The 19463-nt window shown below is 38.9% G+C and overlaps 1 protein-coding gene across 1 annotated transcript; it reads right to left on the bottom strand.

Moving 5' to 3' along the window:
• Positions 1–87: 87 nt before the first annotated feature.
• On the bottom strand, positions 88–19203 carry VKORC1L1 (vitamin K epoxide reductase complex subunit 1L1). Its single transcript, XM_034420973.3, has 3 exons — positions 18716–19203; positions 8389–8498; positions 88–5428 (listed from the first exon to the last, which is right to left on the bottom strand). The coding sequence occupies exons 1-3, from the start codon at positions 19168–19170 to the stop codon at positions 5202–5204; spliced, it is 792 nt and encodes a 263-aa protein (XP_034276864.1). The 5' UTR covers positions 19171–19203; the 3' UTR covers positions 88–5201.
• Between the last annotated feature and the right edge of the window lie 260 nt (positions 19204–19463).

The following is a 19463-nucleotide window of genomic DNA, read 5'->3' as shown; positions in this document are numbered from 1 at the left end:
TGGTAACTAAAGATCAAAGAATTTGATTTCAGTGAGGGCTGGAGACAAATCAGTATAGGAGATTACAAAACATTCTGCAAACACATCCACAGATAATTTCTACGTTTATTTTTATACCAAAAAAGTTATGTGCAACAAATAAACATTCTTACAATATTTACATGGTTTTAATTCCCCTGTTAGCAAAATTGAATTTCAATCTCAGAATGTCACAGTCCTATATTGAACCAAAAAATAAAAAAATAAGAATGGAATGACTCCAACCAAGATGGAGATGTTCTGGAGATTGAAGCACATCAAAAAGTTGTCAGATCAAACATACAAGACAGAACACACATTGAATATTTAGGCCATGCTTAATACATTTTTTTTTTTTAAAAATGGAAACTGAATACTTCATCTTTTTTTTTTACTAGTTTTACTAGGTCATGTTTAATTGGTCTTGAAGAAATCCAAGCAAATGTTTAATTTGTTTTGACCAATTTTTGTTCATACAGATCAGGAGATATTAACCTGCAAAAAGAAAATAATTTTTGACTTTTGTGTTGAATCAGGAAATTGTATTGAGCCCCTAAGTAATTATTTTCTTAAAGTTTCATCTAATTCTGAACTAGAGCCCACTCTGACATTTTCCTTAGAGTTGCCTTAGTAGAAATATTCCTCTTCCAAAGGTATAGATTTCTCTTGCTACTTCTCCTTGATTCCTCCTGAAAATCAAGTGACAGAAATCTTTCCTGGGAATGGCAATATTCTAGATCAGGGGTCTCCAAACTTGGCAACTTTAAGACTTGTGGACTTGCTGGCTGAGGAATTCTGGGAGTTGAAGTCCACAAGTCTTAAAGTTGCCAAGTTTGGAGACCCCTGATCTAGATGCAATGGAGCCATCTGCTTCATGGATACATTTTCTGGTATCTCAAGAAAGCCGTCATCCATTCAAAACTGCATTACAAGCACGAAGAACCACACTTACTCCCAGGTATGAAGATTTCTAAGAAATCTTAGAAAAGGGGCTTGTCTGACCTATGGAAACCTTGATTTCTTGGAAAAAGAGGTCAGGGCTCTTTCTTTCTTCTGAGCCATCAACTAGTGGGAGAGAAGTGGTAGATTTGGGGTGATGGTGATAGGGAGAATTAAATTGATCTTCAAGAAAACTACCTCCTGGGACACTGTTATTAAAAAAAAAAACCCTAAACTTTTTGTCACTGAAAAAGTTTCCCTCCTTCCTCGCTGGCATAAAATTAGAAGCAACTGAGATGAGACAGAACCAAAGAGCAGAGGCTCCTCGGCTTTCCAAATTAAAAGAAAGGAATTGGGAGCGGGAAATGCTGCATCTTCCATCATCCATATAGGTTTGGGAATATGGCCAAGCAACCTAGAAATATTGCCACCTTAAAGAGAACCAATTACCTTTATGGAAGAAGAGGGAAGGCAGCAGAGAGTCGACACACCTGCAGGGAGATTTGCCTACCACTTGCTTGCTGGAGGACTGGTAAATATTATAATGCACGAGCAGGGGAGGCTCCGGTGTGTTAAAAATATTGGCTTGCTTCTCACAGCCCAGCATTCAGGAGGACCAATTTTCCATTTGGACAGACAAAGGGTGCCTTACAGTCTCTACTTCAAAATCTTGTCTAGTTTGGCCCTTTTAGCCCAAAGTGTTGCAGCTGCCTAGGAATTCTGGAAGTTGGGAGAGGGGACATGTCTGAAGGGGACCTAATTGAGAACGACTCATCCAACACAAACTATGCTTCATAGACCGTTTAACACCACGGAATACTACTAAAATTGGGAGATGGGGGAGAAGGGTACAGAAGTCAGGATTTTGCTTAAAAGTACACAAGGTGACCGATACCTTCACACCTCTGTTCTTGAACAAGAAAAAAATAGAGTCAACATTTAAAAGGTATTGACTTAGAAAGAGAAATGAGCAGAACAGGTAACTTTTCAGCAGAGGGAAAAAATGGGGTCTGCTTGCACTCCCGCCCAAGGAATTGGGGGGAGAGGGGAAGTCCTAGGAAGAAAACTACAACTTCCTTGTACCCCCTATAACTGACACTGGTGTATAGGCAACTATGCAATTTTATGAGCTGTGGACTTCAACTCCTAGAATTTCAGAGCCTGACTCAGGAATTCTGGGAGTTGAAGTCCACAGGTCGTGAAGTTGCCATATTTGCCCACCCTGGTATAGATAATGGAAATCTCTACTTAGAAAGATAGAAAAGCCCCATCTCATCTGCAGACATGTAAAAAAATAAAGCCTCACACTATGTTACATTAATGTCTTAAAATAAAATTTTATCAGTGAGGGTATAAACTTGAAAATATTCTCCACATACCAAATGTAACAAAAATTGTAAATTATACTCCCCCCATCAGCTCTAATTTCAAAATTCAAGACAAGCTTTAACTGTACTCTGGTTAATACAAAATGCATTTCTGAGAAACTCTTTGACAAGGACAACAAGCAGAATTTAGTGTTTTCTTTTTAATACATATATACATACATATATATATATATATAAACCATAAACACCTGTCTTCCTCCATTAGACTTGCGTTCCACCATAGTTCTGTACATAAACCAACTGGACTGTTCATTTGGCAGGCATTTAAATACTGTCGGACATCCCATCTTCAGCAGATGCTGCTCCCATTGGAAAATAAAATCCTGCACTTTTACAAAACGTTAAACAGAATTGCATTTATACCTTAATGCTGATTTTTCTTTAAAGAAAATGACACAAAAAATGAGGACCCTTTACACACTCAGAAAGAGGAAAGAGTTTAGACGCAGACTGGAATTTTAAAAGGGAGCTTTTCGGGAAGATCACTTTTCTTGGGCATAAGCAGGAGCAAGCATCGATGGTAAGAAAATAACAGGATTCAAGTTATTGGCAACAATGCCCTTTGTTGTATTCTGGATATATTCTGGCCTGACCTGATCTTTTTAGTTAGCTTATTACGACCCAAGTACACGGCTCTCTCTGCTATAATAGACGCCAAAATTGCTTTCTACCCTTAATACAAGTCTTCCAAATGTGTTCATCATGTGAGCAGAAGAACTGTCTTAATGATCTCAAGGAGCCCAACTGGTGAATACGCATCACAAGAAGCCACTGGCAGATTGCATTTTGCTTCCAAAAGTTGCTTCAGTCACTGAGCACACCTTTTCGATCCTACCAATCCTGTAACTCATTCATTCTCCGGAAGCTTCTGGTACCTTCTTGCACTCCAATGATAAACAGGCCTCTGCAACAGGTTCCTCGGTCTGCCACTGCGGGAAGAAACACGGCAATCTTGCTAAGGAGTAGCTCTTCTGGTTTGCTTGGAACAGTTTATGGCCCAGCTGTCATATAAGAAACTGCAATGGTCCTCCTCGGCTTCCTTGTCATACTGAGGCATACTGAGAGACTCCTGAGTAAACAAAGCCCTAAATCTAATTATAGCAGACAAAATTTTATGTTCTGAGAAAAAAAAACATGTCTTTCTAAAGTTCTCCAGCAGGAAAAGCAGAAGCCAGCATGGACAGCAGAGCTCAAAGCTGTCCCAATCAGGTCAACATCCTGCCTCTCAAAAAATACCCCCAACCTCCAGCTATGTCCTACAAGGAACCGTTTATGATGCCAGAGTGCCTGGGTATGAGAAGCCCGAGGGATCACCTTCTACATACTGCAAAGATCTGATTCATCAAAAACATATTTTTGTGCAAGAACCCTTCTGCCTGGCAATTTCAAACACCCCCAATATTTGGTTTGTAAGACAGAAGGCACTTTTTTTAAAAAAACACTGCATTTTAGGACAATATGAATGGGAAATTATTTCAACTTGCTCTTTCAAGTAGAACCATGACTGAATCTTGGGCCAATTCTGTTTACCATCTATTTCCTTTACTCTAACTTGAGGGGGGCGGGGAGGGAGTCAATGTACATCTCCCTAAGCCTTAGGCAAATTTGTATATAGGAATTTGAAATTGCTCTGCCTCTAAAGATATAAATCTATTTATGTCCATAATCTGGGTTTCCTATACAAACTTCACTAAATGAAGGGGAATTTCTCAGGAACATCGAAGCACCCTTCATTGACATTTCTTTATACATCCCCCTCTTGACTTCTGTGGAACTTATATACAAAAGAGCTCGCGGAGGGACTGCATCCTAATTCTTCAGTGCATTCGTTTACCCAGTGGGTTACTGGGATCCAGTGTCTAGTTGTAATTCTATACAGCAGCTAGAAATATTATAATCAAATTGGTTAACACTATTTGGCTATCTCACATCTTCTGAAGTACACAGCCAATTCTGCCCCTCAAACTCCATTTGTATAGGCTTCCTACTGATGAGGTGTGGGCAACTCAAGATGCCCCATTCCCCTTTGTTAAGCATCCCCAGACAAAGATTGTTTCCATCCACAGCAAACTGTTTGGATGTTGCAAGGAAACCCAATTTAATTCAGGTTTTTTGTTTTGTTTTGTTTTAATGCCATTGAATTCCTTTTCTTTAGACATATCCTGGGGAAAAAAGGCATCTCGGCAAAGATCTTTTGTTGCAAATCTTCTCCAGGGAAACAAACTAATTTCAATTTCCTTTTTTAAAAAAAAAATCTCAATAACACAATGAACCGTTCTTCAAAGTTATGCTTCAAGTCATCACTCAGCTGAGCTGTACTGACCTTCTTTCTTTGCCAGGACATAGCCAGTCTTTTCTTCCACTATGCACCAAGTTGTGGTAAGTGTTTTAGTTGCATCTATGTGGTCAAATTCCCTTGGCTACCAATACACATAATGTAAACAGGGCGATGTTTCCCTATGGTACCTATAAAGTCTAGAATAATCATGATCTCCCAGTTAAGACTTCCCCCACCTCAATTCATACTGAGATGGGAGACTTCCTACAGCTTACCTGGAATATTTGGGGAAAGGTAAAGAAGGAGTAAAGAATATGCCTCTGTGAACTCCTTCAAAGTAGAGTTAAAGCTTGTCTCTGATCAGGTTAAGACTTTCACAAACAGTTCCTCACCATAGCTATTGACTGAGAAGTTACCCAGGGCCCCTATCCTTCGAGTCACTCTAACTGAATTAGCTATGATTCCTGGGGAAAGCAAGTGATATGAATAATATTTTTTTAAAAAAAATCTTTTTACTGTGAAATAAACATAAATGGAAGCCGGGCCTTCAAACTGTCAGTCAAAAGTTTGCAAAGCAGTTAATCCTGTTTAGGTGGGAGCTGCCGTTTCCAGGCCTCGTTCAAGTATACTAGTCGTTTGTAGTTGATGATCAAGAGAACGAAGTTCAGCAAGTATGTGATAACACAGACAACGCAGAATTCCTTCAGCACAAAGTACAGAATGTAAGACAGGTACAAAGATCCTATTACTGACACTATGGAGGACATCATGAGGACCAGCGCTGCTACTGCACTTGCTGTCATACCTAGAAGAAGAAGACAAGCAGTTACTGTGGTGGCTTCCTTTCGTTATAAGCAGTTGTCGATCAACAAGAACTCAAGTCAAGGGGCTAGAAGTGCAAATGCAGTGAAACCTGCCTGGTGCCATTTCAAAGTCTTGTTAGATCAATCAAGGAGGAGGTTTCTCCTCAACTGGAAGGCTTAAGAACAAATTAGTAAAAGGCTGCTTACTGCATGCTGATGTGAAGGGAACAAGCAATGCCTTTTTTCACAGAATTATAAGACTGGAAAGGGCCAAAGACCTTGCCCCATTGCCAGAATTCATTGTGTGGCATTCCAAACTAATGACTGTCCGGTCTCCACATGAGCACATCCATTGAAAAGGAGCCCACCAGTTCTCCAGATAGCTGATTCCACTTGCAAAGTATTTCTAAAATGCTGCAAACACCTACAACATCTAATTTATGGATAATTGTTAAGATACAGCTTAGACACAGCTCAGTTCAGTAACTGAGGAGCAGAATTTATGAGAAATTTAGAATACATGCATAAGAAGAGGTTTATCCATTGCTGTTCATAATCCTGATTAAATGGCATTTACAAATTTAGAGGCAGACCGATTCTACTTTTCTGTTGCTAAAATGGAAGAGAATGGGGTTCTCTTGCCCTGACCATGGACTCTCCCAGTCCCATCTGACTGCCCACTGTAGAAAACAATCCACTCACTTAGGAGGATCACATGCTTTGGATCCAGCACTTATGACTGATGGTTAGTATCAGAAATGCCAAGCAAGCGGATATCCATCTCTCCCACCACCTTAAATAAACAGTACACATTCCTCCTTTTAACAGATAAATTCCCAATTATTCAGGAGTTTCTAGACTGAACTATAACTTCAGGTTCTCATTAGTTTATATGTTAGCAGACCCATTAAATACAGTCTAGAAGAAAAAGTGCCAGGATTTTCAGCCCACTGATTTTAAGAACTGAAGAAACATACAGCTGCTTGCCTAGCTCTTCTGGAACTGTTAATACAATGTTGTGTGGGCATTAAGCACGACCCATAATTAACTGCAATTCAAATCTCAGTTTGCAAAACCTTACCTTGCAGTTAATTTTGCAAAGCGTTAAAATTTCCCAAGTTTATTTTTGAAAAAAAAAAAAAAAAAGAAGAGAAGGGAAGGGAAGGGAAGGGGCGAATTTGCAGGCTGGAGAAGCAGCAGAAAACTGGGGACAGGAGAGGAAGAAGACTGCATGAGACCCTGGAGAGTTCCACATTCTCTTAACTGCCTCCAGGAAATGAAGCAACATTATGACTGGGCTCAGAAAATGTAATTAAGCCATACATTAAATTAAAATAAAATAAATAAAATAAAATATGCAAGCCGTCTAGAGTCGCCATATAGGGCAGGTGGTAGCATAAAATTTTATTAAATGAATAAAATTATATAATAAATGGTTGTTTTACTATAATATAGTATGGGAACCTAGATACTGTGGTATATACATATACACACTACAGTGAGGTGATATGTGAGCAATCCGTGATAATTGGTCAACAAACAATGGCTTAGCATAAAGTATGAAATCTAGTCTTCACACAAATTATGAAATACTCTCTTCATTATATTACCCTGTTTCCCCTAAAATAAGACAATAAGATAATAAGCCCAATCAGGCTTTTGAGCGCATGCGATAAAATAAGCCCCCCCCAAAAAATAAGCCCTCCCCAAAAATATTTAACCGCATGCACAGCCGGTCCCCCCATTTCCTCTGGTTAGGGTTAGGGAGATAGAGCTGGAAATCAGGTAAGACAGCAAGAGGAGCCCCATCTTGCTCCACACGCCCCAAAGTAATAAGACATCCCCCTAAGTAAGGCCAGCACTTATTTCGGGTTTCAAAAAAATATAAAACAGGGTCTTATTTTCAGGGAAACATGGTAAATATGCATTTTCATAATGTCTGCTCAGTTACAAAACATGTCTGCCCCTCTTTGAAGATCCAAAAGTTACTTCATAATGGAACTAGAAAACTGGTCAAGAGGTTGAAGCAGAGGATCTAGGACTCCTGCAGGAAATTCATGCACACTCACTGCGGGTACAGGTCCCGTGTCTCAGGTGAAGAAGATGATGCACAAGTCATCCCTATATTGTTTTACACAGCAATAATGTCATGCATGGCATTTTTCTAGGGCATGCAAACAGAGAATGGATCCTGGCCCCACAACCTGAAGTCTTGATAGTAGGGAGAGTAGAAGAGAGGGAGTGGGAGGATGAAAGAGGCAAGGGTGGGACACGGGTGAACAGGAGCAGACACTGTTACACACACCTGCAAATACACTCACAAAAACAGCTTTGTGTATAATGCATCATGATTACCTGTGTATAATTAGTTAAAAATAATTATTCAGGTTTTGGGGGAAAGAGATGAGTTTATTTTTATTAGAATTTTCCAATCTGGTTGTTTGGAGGGAATTTTTCTTTGCCATCATCTACAAGCAACTAAAGCAATGGCTATTTGCAAAAGTCTGGCCTGGATCTAAAGGAAGGAGTAGACATGCCATGGAGAAGATTGGGAAGGGAATTCTAGCTATCATAGATAACGGAAGGAGGTAAAGAGGAATCTGATTATCATCCCCAGTTCTCCAATGTTGATTCCCCCCTCCCGCCAGCAAAAAAAAAACACCCTGCTTTGAAATCCCTGGGAATTAACAATCTTTTCCAGTTTTGCTTTAGGATCTGCAGGCACTGCTGAGAGGACTGTGAACGTGACTTAGACATCACATTTGTCAAGCAGGCATGAATTAAATGGGAGATTAGTGAAGCACATGCTACAATTGTTAGGACTCAATACATATTGTACAAGATTTTGATTACTAGACTGAAATAATCGCCCACAAAAAAATTATATCCTGCCTTTTTGCCTAGAGGAGCAAAAAATAAGGAAGAGGTAGGTGGGAGTGAGAGATGATAGTCTGCTACTTACCAAGCAACATTTGCAGTATATAGAATACAAGACCGAAAACGCTGTTTGGTTGATTTATTGCACTGTCTTTTCCAAAAATGGAGCCTAGTAGGCCAAATCCTCGACCCCATCTGAAAGAAAACAGTCCATTAAGTCTTAAGTGGTAAGCACTTGCTTTAATAAAAATACAAATCTATACAAAGAACGCACTTATGTACCCCCATTCACTATGAACAAGTCAGGTAATAAATATATAGCATTATAGGATGGATGGATGGATGGATAGTGTTCCCTGCTAATTTATTGAACAACATTCAGATTATGCTAAATTTTGATTACAAACTGTGGTTTACCAAACAATCCACAATATATAATACAACTCAATAATAAGCTACATTTATTAAAGCTACTGTAATAAATGGTTATTAAAGCTACTAAAACTCGCTAATCTAAAACAAAACAGACATGCTAGTGTGATGCGTGAGCCCTAATCCATCACAAACAAGCTGCTACCCATTACCCAACTAAGCACTACCTTTAGCAGTGCAGATCCTCTCTACTGACCATTCTGAATAATGCAAATCCATCACCACCAATGCAAAGCAGAAGAAAAATCTATGCAAATTTCATTTCAAATAGTAACTATCACAGTTACTCAGGATAATAAGGGATTTTTGTTGTTGAGCTGAGTTTTGTTTTGGTTTGATTTGGGGGGGGGGGTTGCCTTCAAGTCAACTTAGGGATTAGTCTCTACGTGGATTTTTTTTTTTTTTCGGGTGTGGGGCAAAATTTCAGAAGTATTTTGCCCTTGCCTTCTTCCTATGGCTGAGAGAGAGTGAGTGACCCAAAGTCACACAGTTGGCTTTGTGTTTAAAGTGGGACTAGAACTCACAGTCTCCCAGTTTCTAGTCGGAGTGCCTTAACCATTACATCAACTACAGTTCTTAAAATAAAATTTAAAATGCCTGGCTGTAGAGTACTTTTCACTTTCCGTCACAACATTTCCTATACCCATGCAGTAAACAGACTCATAATGGGACTCCGTATGTGACTCAGCAGGCACTCCCCACCTCCCCCAGCCCAGGAAGCTTAAATCAGAATACAGGTGAAAAGCAATAATCTGCAAAACTGAATACAGACATAAATGAATCATCTGCTTATATCAGCCTGAACCCTGTTGAAATATGACTAACTTCCAGATAGGCTAAGCATATTTCTACATTTCTGAAATAGAGAGCCAAATGGGTGGGGAAGATATGGGTTGAACGCAGGTGTGCCTGTTTTTAATGCAGAAGGCATCAGGTGTTTTAAAAGCGTTATCACAATTTTTAAAAAAGAGAAATACAGAAAAATATACAAATTAAAAGAAAAGTGTTGAATCCAATGATTAAATGACAGATAAAGAATCCTGAGCATTAATATACTAAATTAATATAAATCATCTAAATATATATTTACAGTAATCATACAATTAACATTATGTCAAATCATGCAAAGAATTGTGTCCCTTCTTCTAAGATACTTTTATAAGAAAGAACTGGGTTTAAGTCTTAGCATTTCAACTTAAATAGGGCTTAAGAAATGCTGTGTTTTAGGAGCCTGGGGATCCTTATGTGAAGAGGTTTGCCCACTTTTAAAACAGTTGGAGATTTTGCTTATAAAGTTTTTCAATAATTTGTGGAACTGCATAGAAAGAGTCTCTAGAGACCATATTATGGTTTAGTGCAAAGTGTCATTCTGTTCTATTCTATTCTATTCTATTCTATTCTATTCTATTCTATTCTATTCTATTCTATTCTATTCTATTCTATTCTATTCTAAATTGAATATTGTACATTCAGAATCAGTATACAAAAACTGCTATCTGTTCAGAGACCAGAAAAACCGGTTAAATAGTCCCAAATCACACCTCTAGATTAAGAAGTAGTGCATATCTGATGGGGAAAAAAACCAGTTAGACTGGTAATTTTTAACTAAGCCCTACTCTGGAGTCATTTTTAATGAATGAAAAGGGGCAATGAGAAAAGGCAAATTGGTTTAAACATGCCAACTTTAAAATATTACTCCAAAAAGTTTGCGTTACTGGTTAATTCAGTTATTGCATTCATCGCCTACACTGTGTGAATGAGTCTAAGCCACCTGAGCCCTGAAACATGGGGCTTGTGACCCAATTCAATGAACCTTTTAAAGAAATGCACAAATACTGGCAACTTGGCATTAATCATGCATTGGGTGTGCAATATATATATATATACACCCATGTAAGAGAGAGCCCACAGTTCTGAACTTTATCACACTTTGTCTTATCCTTGACTGTTGGCATAAGAGTTTGACTGCTCAAGACAACAATGCAAAATGCTACATATTGCTGTGCCCACACTACCTTTTGCTTGAAAACAGAATATTAATATTGATTTTTAAATTAGTGCAACTTTTTAGAACAGTTGGGGACAACCATTAGTAAGCAACTGCCAACCATAAAATATAAGTCAGATTGCTCGTTGGTAAACAGCTTTCACCTGACTAAAAACGTGAACTGCAAAATAACTGTGCCATCCATCTATTCTCTGCTCTCTTCCACCCCATCCTAGGAATTAAAAAGATGCTAGTGAAGTAACGCATGTTTTATGTATAAGAGGCACGCTTTGATCCTGGCATCTCCAAGGAGAACAATTGCAGATGGGAGGAATAGATGGTACATTGAATAGGGACACTGTTTAGCTGTGCAGAATGGGTTGCAGTAATGTAGCTAACAAATTCATTAGTAATGGCTTAGCATGTTGGCTTAATTTAGCCATCTGGGGCTGATTCAATAAATCATGATTAAATAACACACAACTCAAATGGTACTATGGCTATACTCAGTGGGAATTATGGAACTTTAATACAAAACTTCAGAAGGGCAGCAGATTTACAAGAGGCTGGGCAAAGAATAACGGGTGGAGAGATCTAATTGCCAAATATATGATAAGGTAAGTTCTATACTTATGTAGTATATTTATTTGATATATATTACATATCTTTTCTACGGTATTTAGTTACATTTGTATACTGCCTGACTCCCAGAAACACTACATAGTTCACAAAGCAGAAAAAAAACCCACACAATAGTAAAAATAAGGAAAATGATGACACAAAATGCAGTAGCAAAGCACACCCATTCCTTGAAACGGCTTCCCCCATCCTAGCCAAAGGCCTTCTGAAACACAAGCAGTTTGAGCCCACTTAGATGTTTGGAGAAACCTCACTCCAAAGAGAAGGAATTAGATGTAGCCAAATTTATATAATCCAACTATATCGAGATTGTTCATCAGTCCTACTCAAAGAAAATTCATGGGTACTATTCAAGAGAGCAAATTAATTGCCTTTAGGCCATGTAAGTAAAGATTTTTTTTTACAAAAGCTTCTATTTCAAGCCAAAGCATATTAACACAAACATTTTATAGTACTGATAATGGATTGATTTAACATCTAAGTGAAATTTTCCCAATGGTTTAGGTACATTAAAATTAAGGTCTTGTGGTTTGATTTCTGAGTAGGCCTCTGTGATTGAATTGTGAAAGGGGTTAGGTATATGCATTAATAGAGATAGCAATGCTCTTAACAGCTTTCAATGTCCATGGTAAAAAAATTGGAGTTGAAGTGAGGAATTGTAGTGAAATGTCAACTTCTGGTCCAAAAAAACTCACATCATCATTTGAGTCCAATTCTTTTATGCAAACTTCCAGGCAACTGCCAATTAATAAAGCCTTTTCAGACTTCTGCCTGGATAACTTCAATTAAATTCAGAAATATGAATTACTTCATGCACATATCCTGGATATAACAACCACTGTTAAAATATTATTTTTCTCCATTTGAATGTATTTTAATAAATGTTTATATTATTTTTAACTGAGTTGAATTACAGGAGAATTTCTAGATTCCTCAGTAGGTTTATGGAGAGCAAAAACATATCCAAAATTTGGAGAAAGTGAGCAGACATTCAGTGGAACAAGGAGAGTACAGAATTAGAAAAATACTATTTGATGAAACAAGCAAATGAGCTTCCCGGTTTTTTTTGTTTGAACAGCCTACCTCAACATTACAACCACCAGATGTGTTTGACTACATTGTTCACATTTCCTAACTGTTCCACTAGAATATTCACAAAGTAGCTGAACAAACAAAACTGTGGCCCAACTCATTAGAAAATGTATATTTGAAACTTGGTAATAGGTATGCAAATAATGCATACATTTTGTCAATGCTATGAAGATAACAAACATCAGCCTGACTATAACCTAACAGAGAATTGATGAGGAGATGAATATGCACCTATTGTTACTATTACTAGTACACTTGGTCACACAGTCAGCCAGATGTTTAGACTAGATTTGACATTTTTATCCACCATCACCTACCGAATCCTTCCTCATGACCTAGATAGGCAGCTTTTGTTCTTTAACAATATTAAAGGCACTGTCGTAAGATGTAAGCTGTTCCAAGTAAACCTCCCTTTTGCAATTGACTGGTGGTTATTTTGTCAATACCAATGGTGTTCAAATAGTGTTCCAGATCTTTTGGGATTGCACCCAAGAAATCCATTACTATTGGTACTATCTTTGTTTTCTTTTGCCATATCCACAATCCAGACTTTTTGGTTTATCTTACCGATAATTGCTAAGTCTCGAGTGTTGTGTGGCAGGTGCTTGTTTGAATTCTAAACTCCCAGAGAACTTTAGCTTCATCATTTTCTATTACTTTCTATTATTTTGTGGCCCCACCGGTTCTTGCTTGCAGGCAAATGATATTTCTTGCAAATATTCCAATGAAGCATTGTTGCTACTTTGTCACACTGTTGTTTATAGTCGTCAGTCTGTGCAATCTTTCTGGAGCAGCTAATTAGTGCGTCCACTGATTCTTCCACTTTTTATTCTTGTCTTTGAATCAGTGTTGATTCAAATGACTGTCTGGAAAATCCCTGAAATTTTCTTGGCAAAATTTTGGAAGTGGCTTGCCAGTGTTTTCTTCCTATGGTTGAGAGAAAGTGACTGGCCCAAGGTTATCCAACTGGTTTTGTGCCCAAGGCAGGACTAAAACTCACAATCTCCCAGTTCCTAGAGCAGTGACGGCGAATTTATGGCAGGTGTGCCAGAGGTGGCACTCAGCGCCCTCTCTGTGTGCACGCGAGCCATTGCCTCAGCTCAACTCTGCCACGCATGCGTGCACGCCTCCCGCCAGCCAGTTGGTCTTCGGGTCTCTGCTGCACATGTGCGGGGGGTGGGGCACATGCAGGGGCCACGCGCACATATGTGGGGTGTGGCGCTGCGCACACATGCGGGGGCGGGGGGCATGCACATGCATGGGGCATGTGCATTGCATTTTGGGGGTTCACATGCATGCACTTTGGGCACTCAGTCCGGAAAAGGTTAGCCATCACTGTCCTAGAGTGATGGCATAACCACCAACAAAATTACCATTATTCATACTATCAGAGGGGGAAGACATTACACTCAAGCATTCTTCATCATGCCCAAATACACATTTAACTGAGAGATCCCTACCAACTGCCATCAGCAGCCATGAAATCATGAAAGGAAGCAGTGGCCGCCTTTCCACTTTATTAGACCCAATGCTTTCATTACTACATGTGGAACTAATAACCAAGAGATACACTTACTTTTTTCCTCTGACTTTTTTTCCCTTCTGTATTGTTCCTTTCTTATCATAAGCTGCAGGCAACAACTTTTGGATTTCTGATCATGGTACAAAATATTGGGAAGCTTTTTTTAATTGAACTGTGGGACTATTAGAAATATCTAAGCAGAACAATTCAGATCCACATGCAAGTGGCTAAAAATCAACAAGGCTGGCAGTAATGTAAGGACAAATGAAACAAGTGGGAAAGGGTTGTTCTTTTCTTTGTCCAACCTTTATTCACATACAGATACTGCAGTAGCCCACAAGTTTTTCTTTCAGATATACAGTACATGTACTTGTTTAATGAGACAGAGATAGACAAACCCTTTTTTGCCCAAATCTAGCCAAAGCCCTATGTCCAATTACTTTTCACAGAGAGGATTAGACTAGAAACTAGCATTATTTGAACGTGCAAGCTAATGAATATAGATCTAAATGACAGGGCATAAGGTTCTGTTATATTATTCTTAGATTACTGTATACAAAAAGATACAATTTGTTTTCTTGCCTAAGTCGGCTTAGCTAAAGTTATTTGATACTGGCTCTACCAGTTTCAGTTTAAACCTTTTCAAAATTCAAATCCAGTTTGATCTGTTTGCCATATATCCATAGTAAGAAATCAAACAAAACAAATCCATGGAGACAATTTCAGCAAGCCCCCCTTCATCACTTTCTAAGTGCCACACCTTTCCTGCATCATTACTTCAACCGCTTTACAATTTTACAGGCGTTTCCTAATTCTAAACTGAAAAACTACTAGAATTTTTTTTTCCGCACACAAATGTCCAAGTGTCCTATAACTGTAAAATATTCAGATGTTACTCAGCTTCTGAAAATATGATACTTATAGCAGATGCCCTCTCTAGCAAGAACTACAACATGCAGGAGATTCAACCCTAAAGAGATACTCTACGAGGTGCTGCTGTTGCCAGAAATCCGTCAACCTCAAATTTAGTAAAGAGCTGAAAATGTCCAGTTCTCTTGTCACCTATAGGAAGCTAAGCAATCAGAAAGAGGGTGTGTACAATACTTAACATTTTTTAGCTACAAATGGCTAGTTTAAAACACAAATGAAGCCAACGTTACTAACTATTCTGGATTTGCAAGGCTGGCATTATTATTTTCTTTCAAGGCATAGCAAACATGAAAAGTAATTACAGGTAGTCCTCAACTTACAACAGTTCATTTAGTGACTGTTTGAAACAGCACTGAAAAAAGTGACATGACCATTTTTCACCAGTTATGACCTTTGCAGAATCCCCATGATCATGTGCTCAAAATTCAGATGCTTGGCCACTGGTTCATATTTATGACAGTTGCAGTGTCTCGGGGTCAGGAGGTCCCCTTTTGTGACCTTCTGACAAGCAAAGTCAATGGGGAAGTCAGATTCACTTAACAACCAAATTACTAACTTATCAACTGCAGTGATTCACTTAACAACTTTGGCAAGAAATGTCATAAAATGGGGCAAAACTCACTTAACAAATTTCTCACTTAACCACAGAAAGGTTGGGCTCAATTGTGGTCGTAAGTTGAGGACTACTGCCCTATATGCATATGAGGTGTCTGCAGTTCTGTTAAAAATGTACAATGTCTTTGCATGTTTCAAGGGAACTCAGAACCAAGTATTCTTACTCCTATGAAATGTAATGACACACATCACTTAGAAACTTGCAAGTGGTCCACAGAATTTCTGGACTGATGCGGGGATGCAGGACTAGAAAATAATCAATGCTACTTAATTTCTAGAAAGAAAGGAAGAAGCTAGGACATGCTCTCTCTGTCTTTGTCTAAGATCTAATCTCCCACAAGCCTAATAATGCAGGGGGGAATAAACATGTCCTCCCCTGCAAATTTGTTTCCTGAGAAGGAACTGCTTTTTCAGTAAAGAAGAAATTCAACAGATTAGTCGTGCAATGCAGAAGAGTGATCTCTGACATTGAGCAAACAAATTCTTGCCCTGCTCCCTTTTCTCAATGCAAAGAAAGCAAATCCAGGGGCAGAAAAGGATATGAAACACAGCAAAGAGCTCTTCTTGGTTCTACCCACTTTAAACATTCCCCAAATTTATTACTAATCCATGGTCTGTAGAAAAATGTAGTCCTCCAGCTAAAATGGTTCACTAGTGCTGTTCTCATAATTTTTACAGTTGTCTTATATGATTGACATTCCTTTATTTTATTTAGTTTTTCTGACCTAGCCCCTAGCCTGATGTTATTCTGATTTGGAACTGACCCTTTAGATTTGACATCTTACTCGCCAACCAAGCTATGATAGCACTCACTACCTGTCTGTTAATTAAAACTGATGTGTATTAGGTGAAATCCAAACAATATTTATCCCTCAAACCAGAACAAGGCACAGATTCTTTAAGAGAAAAGCAAAGATAGGTCAGTCTCATTGGGAAATTTTTATTGGCCAACGGGGAATAGGGGTCAAAGTGTCCCACTGTATCTTATTAGGCAATTTAGCTCTGAACGTAACTGAAAAGATAATATCAACTGAAAAGATATCGTATTGTCAGAGGAGCATGGGGGGTGGGAGAATGATAAGTCAAACAGCAAGAATTCTATTACCAAAATGGATTTAATCTACCTTTTGCACAGTACATATACACAGAAAAAAATCACTGGCTGCTTTCAACGATTACCAACACAGCCTGAAAAGAACACAATTTGGTTCTGAACTTTAAAAAAAAAAAAAAAAACCCAATATCCAGCACTTAAAGCAGTGGCAAAAATATTTTTTCCAATTTCCAATGTAAAGTTGAGGCATTTGCTTTGAACTGAAAAAACTAAAAATATGAACTTTTTATATAATTTTGTTTAAGATCTTGCAAGTTTTATAAATCTGCCAGCTACAAAAACTGTTCTCCACTAGGCTAAAGTAGACTGAAAAAGTGAACATTACTGGATTCATAAATAGTTGTGTGAATACTGCAAAAATTACATGACTGCAAGTACACAGTAGTATGGAACACACAAAACAGTAGAACTAATCTCTCTACTTGCAAAATATTATCCAACCTGAACAGCAGCAAGTCAATCTTCTAGAAAAAAAATATTACCAATGATAGGCACTAATAACAAGTTAATGCAGTGGTATGCAAGAATATTTTGACCCCTATTTTTAATACAGAACTTTGGAAAATACCTGCATAACAAAATTGAGAACCTTTTTATTGCTGAGAGTAAACCTAAAAGCTTCACCATGCAATATCTAACAATGTTGAAGATTGTCAGCAAATGTCCAACTCGAGCTTCTTCCAACACTTAAGTTCAAGACACAAAGTACTTGTTAAGTGATGAACATTTTTGGAGAAGGAACATCTATCTAGCCATAATAAAATACATGCTTTGATATGTTTTGCACAAATGCACTTCATTTGACAGGAACCTTCTTTATTATTTTCAACATAAGAAACCTCTACTCAGCATTTAGCCCCAAATGTTTCCATACCAAAACTCTACTGAAATTCTGCTATAGCAATAGCATACTCATATTTTAGAGACACCTATGTGCTATTGTTGAATTTAGACTTCCTCCATATACATCTGACTTTTCTAAATGTTTCCTTTCCCTAATTTCTACAAACCACCCACTCAGTTCATTCAGCCAGGGTCTGCAGACATCATCAAATAAAAACTTATCACAAGCTTTTGATTCTTGAAACCTACATAGTATACAGCCAAAGTAAAAATAGTTCAGGTTCACACCCACATTAGTGAATGCGGCCTCACCCCATTCTTTCAATTTTCTGCTTCAGTCCATTCAACAACCACATACTCTCCTTCAAGCACATCCAGGCACTAAGCATACTTATAAAATCAAGTTATCAACACTGATTAGCAACCTACCCTGGAGGCAACATTTAACAGGCTAGTAATGGAAAGATCCTAATTCAATGTCCTCAGCTTTCATGGAGCTTTTCCATTTAATTCAGTTGTAAAGTCTTGAAGCTCCCTAAAAATTCACTCACAAGATATAAACAGGAAATGATTGACAATTACAATAGGTTTCACAGATCTGCCATTATCAAATGAGTTTGATAAATAGACTTCTCATTAAAATCAATTTGTTAGTAAATTAGTAACTAGTAGTAATGCTAGTAATATTAACACTGCTTAACTAACCTAGTTGGTATGTTACAGTGCTTTGCTCCGATTTGCAATGCTAAGCTTTTTCATCTCATTACTTTTTAATGTTTCCTTTCTCCCTTTTCGTTCCTTTCTTGTTAATTAAAAACAACATTCATCATTCTGATCTGAAGAAAACTGATCCAGAAAAACAATCAATACTCTCTGCATCTCTTTAGGTGTGATTAACAGCTCTGTAACACAGGCCAACATGATTAACAAGGGAGACTTTAGAGATAAAAATTAATACTGGGAATGACTTATTTCTGCGATTCTTGTATTAGTGAATACGTTTTCAATCACGGAGGGGTTTTGGGCAAAGCCTCAGGGCTGAGGAAATACCCCCCAAGAAACTTGAGGGACTAGTGAATTTGAATTAGAATAATTTTGGAGAAAGGATGAGCAACTCTACAAACACTCAGCAGCTCTCCTAACTTTCGCACAATCACGGCTAGCCAACGGAGCAAATCCCAAACAGTTCCTGGCGGCTTCCGCCTCAACCCCCACCCGTATTCTCCCGCTTGCTTGACCTGGAGGAGATGGCAGAGGAGCACCGGACACGCTCGCTGAGGTCACAGAGTGCCTGGTATTGGAGGTCGCGACCCTTCTCGCGCTCCAAGTGGCAGGCGTAGAGCGAAAGAATAATCCCGGCCAGACACACGATGTAGCGGGCCACCCGCTCCCAGCGCGGCACCGAGACTCGCAGCAGGACGGGCGCCGCCATCTTAGCCCAGCCCTCGCTTAGGCGGACCCGGCAGGAGACTCCTCGCCCCTGTGCGCGCGCAGGGCACGCCACACCACGCCGAAATGCGGAGCGCGCGCACCACTCGTTTATTGGCTCGCCGCCGTAAGGAAAACCACGCCCACTTTCTCCTGCCGTCGACCGCTTGCCGGGCCATGGGTGTTTCTCCTCCTTTTTTTTCTGTTCTGAGCAGAACGTGGCGCTTTCCGTCGTAACAAGAGGCGAAACCAGATGACCAATCATTCGCGAGCGCGGGAGGAAACCCCGCCCACCTGCCTCTTAAGAACTAACGATATCGCGAGATCTGCAGTTTGAAACAAGGAGCTCAAGTGTTGTATCGTAGTCTGGTTTTGTTTCTTGCTCTCACAAGCTGCGATTTATTGTGTGAACGTTTTCCAAAGATTTTGTGACCGTGCATCTAGAATAGCTTGCAAGACACAATAGCTCAGCGGCTCAACTATGGCTTATTGAATAAACTAACTAGCTGAATTCATCCACCAAATGCCTTGCAGTCGGTGAAAACTGGAGATTTCAAA

Source organism: Pantherophis guttatus, chromosome 1 (genome assembly GCF_059756535.1).
Source record: "Pantherophis guttatus breed Tessera chromosome 1, ASM5975653v1, whole genome shotgun sequence".
Classification (NCBI taxonomy): domain Eukaryota; kingdom Metazoa; phylum Chordata; class Lepidosauria; order Squamata; family Colubridae; genus Pantherophis; species Pantherophis guttatus.
This window is presented reverse-complemented; position numbering and strand designations above follow the sequence as displayed.